Source organism: Drosophila rhopaloa, unplaced genomic scaffold (assembly GCF_018152115.1).
Source record: "Drosophila rhopaloa isolate 14029-0021.01 unplaced genomic scaffold, ASM1815211v1 contig_7, whole genome shotgun sequence".
NCBI lineage: Eukaryota > Metazoa > Arthropoda > Insecta > Diptera > Drosophilidae > Drosophila > Drosophila rhopaloa.
In genome coordinates, this window is record NW_025335167.1 from 4,672 (window position 1) to 24,619 (window position 19,948).

At 38.2% G+C, this 19,948-nt stretch overlaps 1 protein-coding gene and 1 long non-coding RNA gene across 5 annotated transcripts; both read right to left on the reverse strand.

Annotated features, from left to right (window-relative positions):
• Window positions 1-3,199: 3,199 nt before the first annotated feature.
• On the reverse strand, window positions 3,200-3,625 carry LOC108039441 (acetylcholinesterase-like). The gene has a single exon (XM_017116458.2). It carries the CDS (start codon window positions 3,509-3,511, stop codon window positions 3,200-3,202), a length of 312 nt encoding a protein of 103 aa, XP_016971947.2. The 5' UTR covers window positions 3,512-3,625.
• A 112-nt stretch (window positions 3,626-3,737) lies between these two features.
• LOC123038104 lies at window positions 3,738-19,127 on the reverse strand. 4 transcript variants are annotated; one of them, XR_006417768.1, is made up of 3 exons: window positions 19,066-19,127; window positions 17,888-17,995; window positions 3,738-4,002 (listed from the first exon to the last, which is right to left on the reverse strand). It is a non-coding gene; the product is annotated as an uncharacterized LOC123038104 (long non-coding RNA). The 4 variants fall into 4 exon arrangements; XR_006417769.1 differs by having other exon boundaries at window positions 17,888-18,019; window positions 19,066-19,109; XR_006417767.1 differs by lacking the exon at window positions 19,066-19,127 and adding an exon at window positions 18,227-18,374.
• Between the last annotated feature and the right edge of the window lie 821 nt (window positions 19,128-19,948).

Genomic DNA, 19,948 nt, shown 5'->3' on the forward strand with positions numbered 1-19,948 from the left:
TCAAAACAAGATAGATCAACATTGCATTTGAAATCTTGGTGTCGTCTCCTATCGATAACAAAGAACCGTATATAGATGATACGGTGTCGATAATATTTCTTAAAGACGAAGCTGACTGTTGCGTTATTTTCGGAAGACTAAACAATGTTGAAATATTATTCATAAAAATTAAACATTCGTTATCATACACTTTTTTCAGGCTGATCATAGCCTTTTCATAATTGCTCTCGGTGACTTGGTAGGCCTTAATAGTTCCCAAAGCTTCACCAGAAAGACAAGAAATTAAGTGATTGAATTTTTCTATGACGGGAATGCTGTCGTCTTGATGAACAAGAGTTTCGAAAAGGCTAATGAAATTCTTAAACTCCGAATATTTGCCGCTGAATTTCGGCAATGCCAAATTCGGAAGTCGAGCTCGAGTTGGGGCTACAGAAGCTGATCCAATTATTTTGGTTTCGCTTGCCGTCTTCAAGGCTGAGATAAGCGACATTATTTTTGCCTTGGTAATTATTGAAAGCTCTTCCAACTCTTCTCCGAACTCATCGCCATCATCTAAATCTTCGATCTGTTCTTGTATTTGAGTTGCCTTAATAATAGAAGCATTTAAAATCTCTAGCCGACAAGTTAGTTCTACTTCTTGGATCGGAATCTGGCCGGCTTCTATTCGATCATTTAATCGGCGGATGCTCATCACTGGTTTTTTGAGCTTATTTTTAAGATCCGCAAGAAGTTCAAGAGATTTTGGCTTATCTGGACTCATTTTAATTTATTTTTTTTTTTTTATATATAAACCACGAAAATAAATAAATATATATATATAAATAAATTATTTATCCAAGAATAATAATTAATAAAATAAATAAGTTTTAAAAGAGGATAATTGTTCAATTAGAACGACGACAAAATGTTAAATAAATTTTCGAAACAAAATACTAAGAGTAAATAACAATTTAATTTAATTATTAAATTTGTTCGAAAAAATTATTTTAATAATTATCCACAACGAAAACGACGAAAAAAAATATTAAATTGAATATCGAGCCACGAGGTATCAAAATTAACAGTGGTTGCAAATGACGGCAAAAATCAGTATACCCGTCCGAATGCAGGGTAGCGCGTCACTTTGATCTTCAGCGCGCCAAACCAAAAGTCCAACAACAATTACAACGATGCTAACGGCAGACAAGCGAAGCGAAAAAGGAAAACGAAAAAGTTAACCGCTGCAGCTGCTTGTATATGAGGACTTATGTATTGGTTATATATAGCGGCTGGGATAATTTTACCAACTATTAATTTTCGAGTTTCAATAAATAAATTGGGGGCGACAGTGATTGCAATAATATAACACAATTATGTAAATGTTGCGTCCAACGGAGGTTCAAATAGGTTATAATGTGTATGTGTATATGTATGTGTATATAATAAATTTTAATATAATTTTTTATTTTTATTTATTATAAATAAATGCATGCACAACTAGCTCTACTATATCGATACGTCTGTGCCAAGAATTGAAAGCGAGGTGCAATTTTTCAGCACAAGACAATAAACAATTAAATTGTTTTTCTTATAAACTCAAGCTTTCAATTTTTTGCACAAATACCTCAGGTTCTGCTTTAGGGTCTTTCAATCCAGCTGCCACTTTCCTTTTGCACATTGAGCAGTCGCAGGGCATCCCTCTGGCAGCAGTTCTTTTTGGCGAACAGGGTATTTCGCGACCGGCACGATATTTTAAGCAGGAGCTGCTGTGTATTTTCTGTCCACACCGACACGCCGCGGGCAACAAAAAAAAACACTATGTAGGTATGTAATTGAGTGCTTTGAACTCCACTTGCACTAGCACTTTATATTTTTGGTTTATGTGTCACTGTCACTAGTTTCCAAATATTAATAACTTTAACGTCCACCCGGGGGCGCCATGAAAAATTAGAGAGTTTTCTAATTATTAAGTTCCGAAAAAACTTGGCGGTGGCTAAAATTATTAATTGCGATAAACGAAAACGAAAAGAAAAGGTGTCGACGGCTCAAATCAATTTCAACGAATACTTCTATATTTTTCGACAAAGTACTTAGAGCCTAGCTTAACGAAGGTTGGCGAAGACGGGGCGATTCGCCGAGAGCGAGAGAAAACTTTATTATGCTCCCGCCTTCGCCCTAAACTAACTTACACTAAACTTCAAGTTTTTTAACAATTTCATTAAATTCAAATTTGCGCGAACAACAAACATTTTTTTAGGTCAATAAATTCGATTTTAGGCAAACAATAACGTTAGTATTCAAAAATGACTAGGCTTGAAAACTGATTCTGATCCTTAAAATAAATTAAATTAATATGTTATCTACACTAGTCGTATGTTTGCGAACAATATGTTTCCCCGTACCACAAACATTGGAAGGCAAACAGAGTGCGATTGCAATTGGCAAAGCCCACATACTGAGTAAAGTTTCGAATTGGCTTTTTCCGTTTTGACCGGCTTTTTGCATGCGGCATGACGTCATTGGCAACAGTTAGGTCAACAGCAAGCTGCCGCTGCAGCCGGGCTGCGATTTTTCATTTCTAGGTCAAATGCAGAAGTGGAGCGTACCAGCCAACCCCCTTTTGAACCCCTAAAATCCCCCTAAGCCAGTGATGACAAATTGTTTTTATTTCCGGAATGATATGACCTCCTTTTATTTGTCTTTGCCAAAATTTCAAGTCCCCAGCATACAAAAATGTATGTATGTATGGTTTTTAAATAAAAGAAAATATATTTTTTTACGACATAGCCAATTTTTAAAAATCCAATTTCAACAATTTTAAAATTACCAAAAACCATAAAACTAGGTTAAATGTCAGTAATATTTTTAAAATCCAGAGTAATTTTAATAAGGAAGAGTGTAATATCTAATATTCTAATATTTATAGATGTTTTAAAAAATGAATTGTAATTTATCAATTGGTAACGGATGTTTAGCTGTTTGTAATTGTTAAGATTTTTACGAAGGAAAATTTAAGTACTGCTAGTAATGAGAAGAGAAATTAAAAATAAACATCGCTGGTAAAATCTTATGCCCGAGGCTTGTTGCATTCTAACTTGTAAATTTCTTGAACACCAGGAAAAGATAACTTTACACCTAAAGTCCCTCAATAAATTTCCAACTAAGTCAGGTTTTTGGTAAATCACAGACTCCCAACTAGGCCATTAAGCCCCCGATAGACTTACCGCTCTTGGACGCAGGTGGCGGACAGTCGCGTGGCATCGAGGACGCCGTGCCAGGGCTCCGCCGGAACCGGCTTGCGGAAGCGCAGGTCCTCGACGGGCGGCTTGGCGTAGGGGATGCCCGTGTAGACGTGCACCTCCCTGCCCTGCACCGTCACCGAGCGGCCGCGGACGGGTCCGGAGGAGGTCTGCACCACCAGGCGGTCCATGACGCCGCAGACGCCGGACAGGTGCAGCGATAGCACCAGCACCAGGGGGAGGGGCAGGGGCAGGGACATGGGCAGGAGGCTGCTCTGCCGAACGGAGGCCATGACGCGGATGCGCAGGGCAGCGATGGGTGGCGATGGCGGTGGCGATGGGCGGTGGCGATGGGCGGTGTCCTACTTTGGCCTGACGTCACTGGCACTGACCACTGTCTCTAATTGCGATTCGCGATTTCTGCACGCGGGGTAACTCGATTCGGAGCTGGTGTTGCTGGCGGATTCGGGATGCCTGCCCGGCGCTGCAAGCCGCATCCACAACTTATTATCCGGTTGAGTTCGCCGCTGCTGCTGCCACAATTGCCACTTGAAGCTGCCGCCCGTGTGTTGCACTACACATTCTCCCGCCGCAGCAGCTTTGGAGTCCGGAATCTGGGAACTCGGCACTCGGAAATGGGGCCTGGACTTTGATGTGGATATGGATCTGGTTATGGACCTGCTCGGGCGGGGGTTTCAGTTCGGTTTCCTATGCAGCTGTTGCACTTTTGCAGCGCCCGCTCCGGCTGCTCGGCCTTTGTTCTTCGGCTCCGGCTGTGTTTGAACTGCAAACAGAAAGAACAGGCATTAAACTATTTGTCTGGGCTTCCTGACAGGGTATTATACGGCTGTGGTTGCATAGAGAAAAATGAAATGGAAATATTTTATGAAACAAGCCAATAATAAAATATTTTAATATTTTTGGTGAAATACTATCTAATTTACCTAATTTCCCTAGAAAGATCTTAAATGTGTCACCAGCTTAAAATTCATTAATAATTGTCTTGATTTATAAAAAATAGTTGTATATTTTAAAACAAAATATGCAAATATAACTCTATAAAACACTATACACCATAAAAACGCAAGTATTGAATCAATAAAATATTGTGATATGGAAACATTAAAGTTAGAAACTTTGTTGCTTTCCTTTGAAACGAAGATCAAATGTAGGTAAAATGAACTTTATAGACGTTTTTCCTTTACAAAATCTTGTATTTTTATTTAACTGAAAAAATAATAATGAAATAGAGTCATATAAAGAAAATGTAAGTAGTTTTGCTCGGTGCTCTGTCACCGCACACACAAACACAAGGACGAGTTGACTTGTTGGGTGCTTGTGTCGTCTGCCCCCGTTTGTATGCTGCAATATTTATGTGTTTGCCTTTGGGTTAGTGTGTGTGTTTTCCACTTGAGCAGAGATGCAAAGCTGCCTCCTTTCTTGGTCTCGGTTTGCATTCAAAACTTTCTGAGTGCCACCTGTATCCGCCCACCACCCCCCGGTGGGTAACCCACACACCTGCAGCCGTGCCACTCACAGGATTCGCTCGAGTGGCGCATATCGCTCTCTGAGGATTTGCCTGCAACGTCGTTAAACATATTTTCTTATATGCTTTCATTAGAGTCACTTGACCGATTTAAGCAAATATCTTTTCAAACCGATGCAGTTGGGTAAGCCAATGGAACCCCGAGGCGACTCGTGCCAATTTGAAATTTCTAAAACTGGTCCATTGACAAGTAAAACCCATTCGAAAATAAATAAAGTAATTGCTTTGATTTTATAGACAAACCAAACTGGACTGGAAATATCTACCAAAACCTTAGTTAGAAAATTTAATAGAATACTGGATAGAAAACATTATGACTTATATGATACTAATCTCATGATCAGATATAATATTTTGTGAGTTATTCTGTTGCCTTAACTAAGCATTGTCTATATATCATTTATGAAATTCTAACAATGATTGAATGAATTGCTTTAAAAAAATAATGCTGAAATGAATAGCAAATGTGACAACCTTTCATGAGTCTAAATTGTTTTCCCTGTTTTCTAGCTTTATCGAAAAATTTAAATTGGGAGGCTGCAGTTCGGCTCTGAAAACAAACATTTCCCGGTGGCAAATTGCTTTTTTAGTTCATGTCCTTGACGTTTTCAAGCTGCACCAGGCGTCGAATTAAGCCAAGAAACTTGACTTGTGTTCGGACTGAGCCTTGCATGCTGACAGTCCATTAAATGGTGCTCGTGTAATAACACCGCTGCCACGCCCCCTGCAGTTGCACCGCCTTAAGTCTTGGGGCTCCTTCTGGATCCCTTTGCTTGGCAACTTGTCTGCATAAGGACAAAGGGTTTGGGACCAAGAGGCTTTCTTAGCTGGCGCCGCAGTAATTTAAATGTTATTTAGCCGCACAATTAAAAAGGCATTAAGACGCCACCGAAATGCGAATTGCAGGTTGGCAATTTAATTCGTTCTCCACCTTCCTCCCCTAAGTGCACATTTTAGCTAAATTAGCTCAGTTTTTCTCAGGTTCTTTGCATTTTCCTCGAGTTTCCCCGGCAACTGTCGCAATCTTTCAGGCGCTTTTCCAAGGGTGTTTCAACATTGTCGCTGCCTGTTACTCGGGAGATAAGACGTCCTGGCCTAAGTGAATATTTTCTTTATTCTTGCGGCTGCAGCAGTTTTACCCTCCGTTTTTCTTGACGCAGTTTTCACTAGAACTTTTCCATAAACATGCGCGTTTGAGCGGGGGAAAAGCGACCAGAAGTTGTATTTATCTTATTTTATTTTATGTCTGCAGTGCCTGAAAGCTCACAATTTAAGCGCTTAGTTTCAGCTGACACGAGCAGTTTTTCTGTTTTCATTAAGTTGCAACTTAAAACTTGGCTGAAGAAGCCACTAAAATCCTGAGAAGTGTCTTTAATCATTTTTAAAGGCAACAGTGAGGACAATTGAGAGAGATTGCCTTAATATTTTAAAGAAATATGCTAAACAAACATAGGCTTTAAAAATATGGAAAACAATTATTTAACAAAATTTAGCAATTTAGCGGTTCTGGTTGGAAAACTGAACTAGGCCTGACTGAATGCTATCTCTAAATATTTGTTATTCTTTCAAACGGGGAAAACATGTCTAAAATATTTTAATTGCCGTTTTTTACTACCAACATTCTATTCTATTGCGACAGCATGTTGTGTTACGTTTTTGCATAGTTTTTCTTGTTATGTTTTCGCTTTACTTTTTTTCCTTTTCCATGGAAATCCCTCGAATGCTGCCATGGATATGATAACCCAACGAGCGGGACAGCGATAGCCGAAAATGAGCGTTGGAAAGAGACAGTGGAGAGCGCGAAAATTGAGCGTTAGAAAGAGACAGCGGAGAGCGCGAAAATTTTAATGACATTCAAATTAAATTATAATTTCAAAAGTTTCAGCGTGCCGGGGAACGGGGAACGGCGAGCGTTGCTGATGACGACGATGACAAGGACACAGGTGAAAGGCACCGCCCACCCACAATCCCCGCCCCTTCTCACACTCCCCCTCCCTCCACCCCCTCTCCCATTCGGGTCAGCTTTGTTGGCCAAAGGTCACAGCGACAGCAGAGGAAAAAAGGTTTGGCCAACCCCCAGCGACCTGCTCTCTGCTCCCAATCAACTTTCTTTATTTTCTCCATTTTCCCACCTTTCAACTTTCACCGCTTGTTTGTTTCCTTTGCTCTTGTTTTCAAAATTTGGCAAATGCTGAAAAACATGGCAAACGACAAAACGAACGGTAAAAGCCAAAGGGTAAATAACACAAAAGCAAACGAAACAAAAACAAAGATGAGAGACACGAAAAAATGGCGGGGGAAAAATGAAAAGTCGGAAAAGCGGTGGAGTAGGGAAAAAGATAACTGTGTTTTGTTTGTGTTTTCATTTTTGTTTACGGGTTTGTGATGTTTGGCGTTCATGTTGTTGTATTTATTTTAGACTTGAAAAAATACTTCCAAGCATTTCCAGGAATAAGAAACATTTTGTTCGGAACTTATAATTTTCTTCTTTATTATGGTTTTTAAAACAAAGAATACTACTTTAACCATCTTTTGTTGAAATTTATTCTTTTTATGTGTATAAATTTGAAGACATAACAACTAATTTATAATTTTTCTATGAATTTAAATTTTAGCCACCGGCCTATTTTCTATTATAGCTTTAAGCTTATACTTTTCGTAAAACTTAAAAATGAATTTTATCATAATACAATGGTCAAGAAAATAAATATGTGTTTTTATAGATTTAATCGTTTTGCTACCTTTTTAGCAGTGTACGAAGTTAGAGGTGTCTGGTTTAATTGATGAGTTGAAGAGGGTAGTGTCAGACAGGTAGACCGCCAGTCAGCGACGCCTAATTGATACCGGAGGGCAAATCAAGGGGTGAGGGACAGGTGTCTATTATGGGCTGAATACATAAAGAACTAAAGGATAAAATTGTGTCTCTTGTCCTATTAAAAGTTTAAACTAAGAATCACTGTCTGGAGACAGTAGTCCCTGAAGAAAAACAAAAATAGAATATATTTTGTAGAGCGGCTGAGTTAAAGCTAAGAATTAAAAATGTGTATCCCGCTAAGCAAATCTAGTTAAATATTTTCCAGGTCATTTCTTTGCATTCTCTTCCGGTCTATAAACCGCCACGCAATCATTAAACCCCAAAAAATATGGCCATCTGCTTTAATGAGGCACAATCATCATCAAGTTTTCACTGACCATTTGACCTTTTCATTTTCCGGCCACCCGGACTCCGATCACAGGCCTTTAGACCGGCCATTAGTCGAATGTCTGGCGCCAGGCAAACTATAAAATAAATGCTCGGGCGTGGCCCAGAGGCAGAGGAAACCCAAAAACCAATGCGTCCCCAGGAACTTAGGCTCATAAGATGACAAAAACTGCTCAAAATTAAAACAATTTTATTCGTAGTTTAATGAAAAAAAATTGTATTATTAATTCTAGTGATTTAGCAATATCCAAGTCAATATAAATGATATACATTTAACGCTGTTTGTCAAAAAATAAGGATTTTCATTAGAAAAATGAAAATACGAAAGGAAGACCCTTTGACCCTTTCGATTTTAACTTTTTTCTTGTTTTATGTATTTACTTATGAAGAATTAAGGAGGAAAAATCATCTATTTAAAAGACATATCAAAGCGCTTCTATCATTAAGAACATGCAGATAAAGATACATTTAACCTAACTACGGTCGTTAAAGAGCTGATATTGCTTATCCAAAAAAAAATTTTTAGACGAATACCTAATTGTAAAGATCCTCTATTTAGGCCAAACATAAATTCATCTGCCTTGAAGTCATGCGAATATGTAAAACGTTTTTTAAATATACACGTTAATCTTAATATAAATATTAAAATAATTTAATTTGATATGTTAATTAGTTTGCTTAACAAAAAATAATTTAAAGAAGGTAAGTAAAATCATTTAATTTATTTTACACATTTAAGGATTTTTGTAATTACTAACTGTAAGCAGATTTAAAAAATCTGCCCATATGTGGAAATTGCTTTCCTTGTGAGAGTGTGGAAAACTAAGCATGAAACTACGGAGAGTCCCCCTTAAACGTTGAAATTGCACAGCATGAGACGAAAAAACTATGGGCCAGAGGAGGCAGCCAGTAGCGCTTAGTTTTTTATTGCATGGCGCCGCATGTGGCGGCTGCGGCGATTGAAGTGACCCCCGGGGGGTAGGGAAGGTGGGCGGCGAGGGCGGTAGTGAGAGTGGGGGGTTGCAGGAGGTGGAAGTGGGTGGCGCCGGCACTACGTCCGGTGCACGAGTTCGGCTTTAGTGGCTCTCGCCCGTCACCGGGGCTCGTTAACGCTGAGACGCTCAATTTAGCGCGACTTATTCAGGTTGGCGCTCCGCTTGCCTCCGCTTGCGCCCGTGTGACTGACCTTGATGATATCACCGCAGCCAAGTCGTCGTGGCCATCGTCATCCCAGGCCGCAGTTCCCTTCCTGTTGCCTTTCCTTTCCATTCCCAGGCCCACACGGAGAAAATCGGCAGAGGCAGTGCAGTACCCTTTAAAATATTTATCCTCAGAAAAACTAAATAATTTTAAAGCGGATCAGAAGAAATTAAATCTCTAAATCGTAAAAAGGATATTCCCTTCTACAGTGTTTTAGAAACTGCTCCTCATCCGTTTGATATTAACATTTATTCATGGAAATGTTTATGTTTTATTATAACTTAACTAATTTGTAATATTAAGAAAGTTTATCAGTTTAATTAATATCGATTAAAATATTATATTACTCATAATCTGCCCTGCGTTAATGCTATTTAATTTGTATGGGATAAATTGAAATAATTGCTTGTTATTGCATTGTAAGATTTTACAAATTCTTGCAACTAAATAATATAAATAATTATAAAACCAAGAAAAAAAAAGGTTGTGGAACTGGACAAAAGGATAACGAACATTCTAGTTGATGGTTAATTTTGTTAAATTTTTCTCCGTGCAGTCCAAGACATGTGCGAATCTCTCTCGGCAGAGCTTCCTGCTCACACGACACTAACCCTCTAGCCCACACACCACAGCCCCTGCCCCTGCCCCTGCCCTTGGTGTCGATGTCTTGGGTCTCCGCGGTGGGTGTGCTGCACTTAAAGCCGAAATAAAAAATCAATAATCGGGGAATGACAAGTCAACAGCAGCTGAGCTGAACCGCCATTTCTGACTGCTCCTGCCTCCAACACACACCACACACACAACACATATTTACGCGGCAATAGCCATGTGTGCGGGTATGTGTTTTTGGGGCAAAAGTTGTATATTAAGTAACCTGAGCGAGCTGGGGAGTCCCCGGGACACGTACTCGGCACACGACCCAAAAACGTGCACCGCAGGTCTCGACTCGAATTTATGGCAGTTTCGCTTCTTATTTATGTATTTTTCAGCTTGCAGTTGGTTATGAAATATATAGAGTCGTTAACCTAGAGAGAATGCAAAACCCTCCAAAGAAATGGAACGCAGAGAGATGAAGTGGAAGGAGCAGATGAAATACGATTTGGTAATGGAATTTTAAAGAGGCAAACCAGATGATAAATAAGCTAAAACGAGGCAAAGAATATGTGCTTTTATTTATTTTTTAAATAAATGTAAAAACAAATAAAATATTGCACTTTGCTTGCTATTTATTTTGTTATTTAAAAAGTTAGTTATTTAAATTCTGCAACTACCGATATGGTATTAAGCCCTTAAAAATAATTTCTATCTCAGCTTAAGTCGAAAATTCTATAACTCAGGATTATTAATAATATGCATTGAATGTTACTTAGCTGACACACTTTAATAAAATATCAATAATCAGCTTGAATATGAAGTAAACGCCATGAGGACGCAGGCTCTCTGGCCTGAATGATTATGAATACTCAACATCCAATCCCTGATGGCCGGACCTTTCCGATCCCTTTGTCCCTTTTCAACTGATGATGCTGTAAAATGTCAAATGTAAGTGCTGCTTTCATATGAAATGACGCAAGAAATAAAAGCGTTCGCTTTTGGGGCGCCTCCGCCAAAGGGCAAGCATCCATCTGCCGACCATCCAAGTACACAATGCCAATGACTGGCCTGCCCAGTGACGTCACGGCCATAAAGCCCTGCACATATATGTATTTCCTAACCACAAAATCCCAACAAGAGACCCAGCAGAATGGCCATGTTCGGCGTTGTTAGTTTGGTTACCTGAGGCGGGTTAATTAATCGCAAGGAACGTCATCAGCATCCGGAGCGTTCTGAATGCGTTGCGCATACGACCTGTGAAACGTTCAACCCGACTGCCAACTAGCTATTCAAGCTGCATAATGCAATCGGTTCATCAGGAACACGCATCATCGACCAACAAAAACAGAAACAACAAAGTCAACAATCAATATTGATGCGATGCTTCTGATGATAACAGACGTTGTTGGTGCTCCCCCGATAATTATGCTCATAAAAGCGTAAGAGTTTTAATTGGGCTGCTTATTACAATAATCAGAGCACTGGCTGTCGGGGCATAGAAAGTTGAACTGAGGCCTGGGGACCGTCCGTATCATACCATTTCGTTGGGTGTGTGCGCTCGTGTGCACTTGCCTGAGTTATTCAATTTATGGCATCAGCCAAATTGCAGCCACAGCAACAATTACAGCAATCACGGCAACAACAGCACCAACAATATGCGAAAATTAAGCGGAAAACGCGCTGGAAATTAAATTGAATTTTAATTGGCCCACGCATCAATAATTTGTAATTTGTTACAATAATTACAAAGTTATTTAATATTTATGTTGACTCGGCGCTTGTCAATTAGTCTCGCTCGTTCAATTAGGGTTGATTAAAAAATTATACTTTCCGCTAAGTACAAACATATGTACATATATACATGCATTTCTTTACACAAAAAAAACCCAAATTAATATATATTGGTTTCCTGATTCGAATCGAACAAAAAGTCAACTCATTAATTATGTTTAAAATTTTATTACGGTTTCACGTTTCAATTCATCTCTTTTTCTTTACTTTAAATCGTTTGATAAAAAGTTAAACTAAATTAATGGCTTCGAAAGCCAATTGATTAAAAAAAAGGAATTAATCGGCTTTTTCAGAAATTAAAAGAGATTTATTTCTGTAGCAAAACATAAAACAATTATGTTGTCAATGAAATAAGCAGATTTTATGGGCCAAACTTTAATTGGCTTTTATTTAAAAATGAAAATAAATTAAATTATATTTTTTTTCGTTTTCAAATCAAAATATGACCTTCAAAACCATTTACAACATGTGATTAACTTTGTAAAAAAAATATTTGGAATTCAACTATTAAATTTAAGAAGAAAGAGGACTTTTTATGTCGTTAACGTTATTCAACTTTAATCTGTGCATGTTAAAGCAAAGCTAACGTTGCCAGAACCGGCGATAACAACAGCAACAATCTCACTGAGCGATTTATAGCCAAAGCTGGGCGAACACAATCGCACTAAAATCGCGCATACGCCGCGTATTCCCCAAGACACAGCAGAACTTCGCATTTGTTTGCCTTTGAGTGGCACATGCGCCACACTTGGCACTTGCTTTTATTTTACCCTGGGTTACTTTTAATGCCCAGAGCACCAGGGCTAGCACACACGCGCGCAGACAGACGCACATCAAGCCGCTTATTCCCAGTACACGTCACGGGCTCAAAGCGAGTGTGTGTATGCTCATAAGTGATTATCTGCCTTTAAAAATGGCGTAGAAGGCAGGAGCTTAAATTCCCATGCCCTGATGCGCATTTCACTAAGCAACAGGCTATAAAATTGCTTTAAAACTGTTTATATTTGGGGGGAGGGGACCAACTGACCAAAAACTCATTTTAAAATTATCTTCTGAATGTTGATATATATTAGCAGCTCTAGGGATAACGTATGCATTTTTGAAGCCATTAGGGAAGAAGTATTTTTAACAAACCTAAATCTCAACATTATTGATTAAAAAATTAATGCAACAGAGAGCTCAGCAAATCAAAAGGGTACAAACAGTCTAAGGGTACGGTCTAAACTAAACTCCCTTTAAATAGATATTTAATTTTACCAAGGAAAGGTAAAAAAAACTGAAACGGGGTACATGGTTTCATATATTTGTTTTCTATTCTCCTGGGTCTCAGTATGCTACAAGCCATGTTGTTGCAACATTTTCTCCGTAGTAAGACCAATGAAATCTAATGAGACTGCAGCAGACAACAAATCGCCTTATTATCGCCGGACAATGGCCAAGAGGGGAAGACCAACATTCAGAAGCCAGAACCACAAGAAAACTCATAAAAGTAGCTAAAGCACAGACAAATAAAAGGATCGCATAAAACTAATGTTAAACAATTCCCTTCTTCCCCTGTTTGTGTCCTTTGTCTGCAGTTTTCTGTTTGCGTGAGTTTCTGTTTGGTTCGTTTCGGTACGGTTGGGTTTCATTCGGTAGCTTTCGGGTCTTTCATCGCCCATCGTCATCGCCGGACCCTTAAGACAATGATGGCTGGCCCAAAGCCCACGAGGATATGCAATAAAATTGCGTTTTAATGCTGCTCCAACGGACGAGAAACGACCATTTACCAAGCTGGCCAAGTGCTTGTCTTCATGCGAGTCAAGACATTCTCATACTCAGGAAATGAATACTTGTGACGCAAATACAAAACAAATCTTAATCATAAACATATGATCATTTCTATAGAATAAGAATCTCACGTTATTCACATTAGTAAGAACTTAAAAAATAAAATCAGTTTTTAATTTTAACTCAAGAAGTGAAGGTTGGGTTATTCTTTATAAGGAAAACCCCGTTTACTTTTATTGGTTCCTTAATGCTAAAAAAAAATACAAATCAATTATTTAAAAAACATTTTAGATTTAATAAAAATAAAGTACAAGGCATTAAAATAAATTTAGCTTGATAAATAATGTAGTAGATGTTTCGTAAAAGTTTCAAAATACACCAAAAACGCAATTTCTCATTTAACAAGAATAACAGAACTATGGTCTCTAGAAATCCTCAGCTTTCAATAGGACTTCCTTAGAAATAAACATCTCCAGATGAAGAACTTTCCGTTGGCCTTAGTTCGTCATTCAATATTCATATTAGCCGAGGGTATAAAACTGTCCCCTTTGTTTCAATTTTATTGCTTGCTTTTTATGTTCGCCTGTTTGTTTGTCCTTCGCATTGTTTTACGGCATTTTATTTGCATATTTTCGCGTGTTGCTCACTCCGAACACGTATAAAAGACTTTTATGAGTTTGTCGATTCTCCGTGAAATGCAAAAGGAGGCAAGTGGAAAAGCGTTGCACTCCCCACGGGCTGCAGGGAAACTTTGGCTTTCAGCTTTCCACGTTCAGCGAATTATTTGACGGGGCACAAAATATATGGAAAATACACAAAAAAAGAAGGGAAGCAAAGCCAAAACGCAAACGAAAAAGTGTAAAACCATTCTCAAGTGTTTCACGCTTTAAGCCTTGCGCCTTTTCCTTGTTTGTTTTGTGAGTGTGAGTGTTGTTTGCCGTGCGTTTGGTGTTTTGAGCTCGACCTTTATGTGTATGAAGCTCGGAGCATAATTTCGACACAAAGAACACAGTCGGAGTTCCCACGCCCGGCGGTTTCCTTTGTGATTCAATCATTTTTTTGCAACTGATTCAATTAACTTAAACATTTCATGCTGTATTTTGTTGTACTAGGCACAGCGAAATTGCACTTTCCCTCGGGGAAAAAGAGATGGAACAATTGCAGGCCAGTGTATGGGTGCATTGTGCGTGGAATTGATGGATTCGGTTGGATAATGGATAAACCACTGATAAACGGAAGTCCGAAGCAGCGGCATCCAATTATATTTAATTCCTAAAGGCAAACAAATGACAAATTGAATTAATAGCATTTATATGCGCTTTGGAATTGTTAAGCAATGTTATATTGCTTATTGGAATTAATCACACCAGGGAAAAAAAAAATTGACCAGAGATTATAATAATTCATTATTTTTGTCTCTTTATTATAAATACGAGGTGTGTTCAAAAAGTAAGGTGACTTTTCAAATTTCGCGGGCAACATATTTTCGATTATCGATTTTTTTGTTTTGTTATATTGGTACACTCTTCCCTAACATCTGTACCAAGTTTCAATGGAACATCCTCTTTTGTTTGGTTGTGAGAGGCGTAAAGTTACAAGTTATTTTGCGAGCTCGGCGATTTTTTGCTTTTTTCGGTCTTGGCTCGCCTGGGCTCTTCCATTGGGACGATTGGGCTTTGGTTTCGATATCATAACCATATACCCATGATTCGTCACCAGTTATGACCCTTTTGAGTAAATCTGGGTCGTCGTTGACGTCATTCAACAGCTCTTGAGCGATGCTCATGCGACGGTTCTTTTGGTCAAAATTCAGCAATTTCGGAACAAACTTCGCTGACACACGACTCATACCCAAAACGTTTGAAAAATTTCATGGCACGAGCCAAGCGATATACCGACATCTTCAGCAACTTCTCTGATAGTGATTCGACGATTTTCCAAAACAATTTTCGTCACTGCTTAAACGTTTTCATCAGTTGTTGACGTGCTTGGGCGTCCAGAGCGAGGCTGGTCATTGGCATCTTCCCGGCCATCTTGGAAGAGTTTGTACCACTTGTACACATTTTTTTTACTCAGAACAGTTTCACCGTATGCCACTGTCAACATTTCAAGTGTTTCAGAGCACTTAATTTTATTTTTTACACAAAATTTGATGCAAATCCTTTGATCCATATTTTTCGATAGCAAAAAATCGCCGAGCTCGCAAAAGAACTTGTAACTTTACGCCTCTCACAACCAAACAAAAGAGGATGTTCCATTGAAACTTGGTACAGATGTTAGGGAAGAGTGTACCAATATAACAAAACAAAAAAATCGATAATCGAAAATATGTTGCCCGCGAAATTTGAAAAGTCACCTTACTTTTTGAACACACCTCGTATACTGTCATTTGTTATAATTGCGTTTGCTTTAGCTTAAAGCTCGATTTTCTATACAGGTCGCTGACTGTATTTAATGCTTCCGCAAAACATAAAGCTAATAGGCGGATATTTATCAGGCATCAAAAGCAAAAATATTAGCATATAGAAATGACCATAGGTTTTTGCTTTCTACCCATAAATATTTTGAAGCCTTTTTATCGATAGTAGTTGAAAACTAGACTATTTAAACGCACAATAGAGTGAGTTAAAAAAATTGTTTTAATATATTTTAAGGCTTAAACAAAATTTGAGCACACTGATAATCAAATTAAAAAAATGCAAATACATTTTTGGTTTGCCCTGTGTTTAACAAGAAATGAAAAAGAAAATTCGTTTGATTTGTGTACGAAATAAAATAAAAACCAAAACACTGTATAAAAATAAAGTAAGAAAAACGAATTTTATGGAATTCACCAGTTAAACGAATGAACATTTGTACTTCGAACGAAAAACGTGAACAAAAATATAAAATAATTGTGTAATAAAAGCGCATATATGTATAAATATATGTGCAACATAAATCTCAATCAAAAATGCAGTTCACAGACCCATAAAAAAGTAACAATAACCCTATCAGACACCTAAAGTCCAGCAAACTAGTTGGTGGCATTTTAGCGCTCCCATAGATACATAGATACAAATGTATCTTTAGCGGCGGTATGTAAATAGTCCCCCAGCCGAAAAAAACTGAATAGAACAGAAACTGCAGCTAAAGCGATCTAAACTCAGCCCAGCACGCAATCGCATGAATCTGGGCAACTAATCAGCGTTTGTACCTAATAAGCCGCCGGTGGCTGATGACGCGATGATGATGATGGGATGATGATGATGATGCTGCATGATATGTGCGGATTATGTGGATAGTATATAGTGAATAGTGAGTGTATAGTGTACGGTGTGTGTTTGGGTTAAGTGTGATAAATCGACAGTTGAATTAAGCGACATGTGGGCGACTGGGAGAGAATGCGAGAAATTGTGCGGCTGCGAATCAAGCGAAATATTTACACACACCCGAATTAAGCGCACTCACGCACTCGGGCAAACAATAATGGAAAGAGATGAAAAAAGATATGCCCGTGCACTGAAAAAAGAAACATAACTGATGACATCCTAGCAATTTAAATATACAAGCGAATGTGTATCAACGATCTGTGGTAGCCCTGTATAACATTTAAGTTATTAAAAAAAATCTAGGTATCTTGAAAAATGATTGGCAAAGAAAGTTTTCTTAGTCTAAGACTTGTTTTCTTTGAAAAAATATGCCTTTCCTAAAATATGTTTATACTTCAAATGTCCATCATTGTAACATGCAAAAGGCTTAGCATTAGATTTTAGGAAGATGTTTAAATTGTTAGTGATGATTTGAAATGTAGCTCTTACATACTTGCTTTTCCTGTTTTAAATACAATAAAAAGTCTCGCAAGCAACATTCATATGTTATTTTTGTTTTTTTCTGTGTGGCTTCGAGTGAAAGAATAAAGTAAAAGTGTCTTTTCATCAGAATTTTAAATGTGCTCGCCCTCGAAGTGAGTTGCCAAAAAGTGTGTATAAGTTTGTGTATGAGAGTGGGTACAGGTGTGCGCGTGAGCCGACCGAGCGGAAGTTATGGAGCCTACGTGCCCCACAAAAAAAAAAAACACAAAAAAATAATTTCGCTTTCGTTTGAAAGAATGGGGGTGGAGCAAGCGGTCGGACATTGAGGCAGCGCCACTCGATAAACCACCAATACCAGTGACCAGGTCCTCGTATGTAAACAGACAAATTATGAATTTGTAAGACTCTCTCCCTTTTCCCGGGTATCCTGTTTTGTCTCCTCATTTTTCTCTTTTTGCGTGTGTGTGTCCGCTGAAGACTTTACGGATCACGGAGCTCATCAAAAATCGTTAAATGCTTAAAACGAACAAGAAATTTCACAACCAAAACAATACAATTGAGGGGGGATTTATGTTACAATTTGTTATATTTTAATAAAACCAATTATTGATTATTATTATTTCTGGTAAAAAGGTATAATTACAGAAATTTATTTTCTGGGTGTAATCCTTACTTGTCACAATTTATTACAACATATGGTTAAGTTACAAACCAATTAAATTAAATCTTATTGGAAAGGCCTTTTTTTTATTTCTAAGGGTTAAGGACTCACCTTTTTGTGCGCTGAAAATGCTGCCCTCGGCCGCTCACTACATATCACTGTTTATGTTTGTTGTTTATTTAAATCTTCTCGGATTCCGCGATTTACTAACTTTCCAAACTGCAAATAAAATGGGAATGGGGACTGCTTGCATTTAATTCTCGATTTTTGCACCAAAACTTCACTTTATCACACACAACAATTCTGGCTAATGAATATCCAACACTGGCCGTGTTATGCCATATGCATGCAGTGTATGTGTGAGCTTGTTTGAGAGCTGGCTTAAAGACCGAAAGATATGGGGGATGGGGGTTTACCCTTTGTAAATGAATAGTTTGCCTTTGGGTTTACTTTGTGCCGTTGTCTCCTTTTTGTCTTGCCTATTTTTGCTGATTTTCTTTCTGCTTTATTTTGCGCACTGAATTGAAAACGATAGTGGCGTAGTCCGCTCGATCCGCTAGGCTCGAAAAATGTATGTCAGCCGCTCAAAACACGACGATGTCTCTAGCTAAACTGAAGCCAAACGGCATCGCAATGCGTACTTTAAACTGTTCGAAAGACACGCACACACACACGCTTAGCGCGGAAAAACGGACAAGGCTTTTCCGCTCTCTCTCTCTCCCAAATAGCTTTTCTCACCTCTCTCTTTATTTTTGGGCAAAAGCTTGCGCTTGTTTTTGTTCGCAATCAAAATCGGAAACTTTCGCCTGCGACACTTTGCCGCATTTGTTGTTGCTCTGGCCAACCGTACTAAATTTCATTATCTCGAGTGGACGCTTTGTTTATTTATTCGAGAGGCTCTTCATTAAATAAATGTTGTTGTTCTTAATTGCCTACGTAACATGGCATTAAATAAATTAATGTTGCTTGATAACAGCTTAAGAAATTTGTTGTATATTTTAAATTCAATTCCTGTGGTTTGTTTTTATAAAACAACCGAAAATCGATCGCACACGTTTAAAGTCAGTATCACACACACATAATCAGCCAGCTCTCTCTCTCTCTCTCTCGCTTTCTCTAACACACACACACACACATAAAGAGGCTGCAGCTGTTTGAGCCGCAAGCTATGCTACACATTTTTGGACAGATTTAAAAACACTTTTTAAACCGATTTAAATCTTTTATGTTCTATATTTTACAATGTATCGAAGTTATTTATTAATTTGTATTATATATATATATTTTACATATTTCTTTTCTGTCTCAACCGGAACAAAATCGGAACCAGCGTGACCGACGACTCGCAGCAGAATGCGGAGAATCGGAAAATCGGAGAAAACAGCAGCCGACCACAACAACAGCTGCAAAAGCGGCGTCGGCGACCGGGATGAAAAACTTTTGGCCACGCTCACACACACACCTTTATATCTTATACGGAGGCCTACATATTATAGGAAATTTGATATGAAAACATTGACAAGCAGCCGCATAAAGCTTTTAGCCTTCAGCTGTGTGCACACAGTTGTTGTTAGTAACGAGGGTGTATAACAGTTTAGCATTTTCGGCTGGTGGAAATTCTTCTTGCGGCAGAAGCTTTTCCGAAAACGAAGCTGAGGTTGGGAAAGTTTTTATTCTTAGCGTCGATTGATTGCTGGCCGGGAAACGGAATGCGGCAATGGGTAAGATAAACACTAAAAGGCATAAACGGAATGGCTAAACATTTGACTGATAAATTCTAGTGATAAGGGTATTCACAGTGTGGCACAATTTAAATCGATTTTTATTTGCTTTTTTATTTTAACTTTTCTTTTTTTATGTAACAATAACTAGATTAAATTCTTAATAAGTTAAATATTAAAAATTAAATATTTGCCACAATAATGTTCTCTTAATTCAAATATTTGATAGATTGACAAGTATATTACATATATATGTGAAGGAATAAACTTTTTATACCCGTTACTCGTAGAGTAAAAGGGTATATTGTATTCGTGCAAAAGTATATATTCGCGCAAGTTTGTTTCAAAAAGGTGCCACGCCCCCTTTAACGCCCACAATCGCTTAGATACGATTTTAAAAATTTAAATATTTCGGAAAAGTAAAAATGCAGTTTTATTGTGTTTATCAATA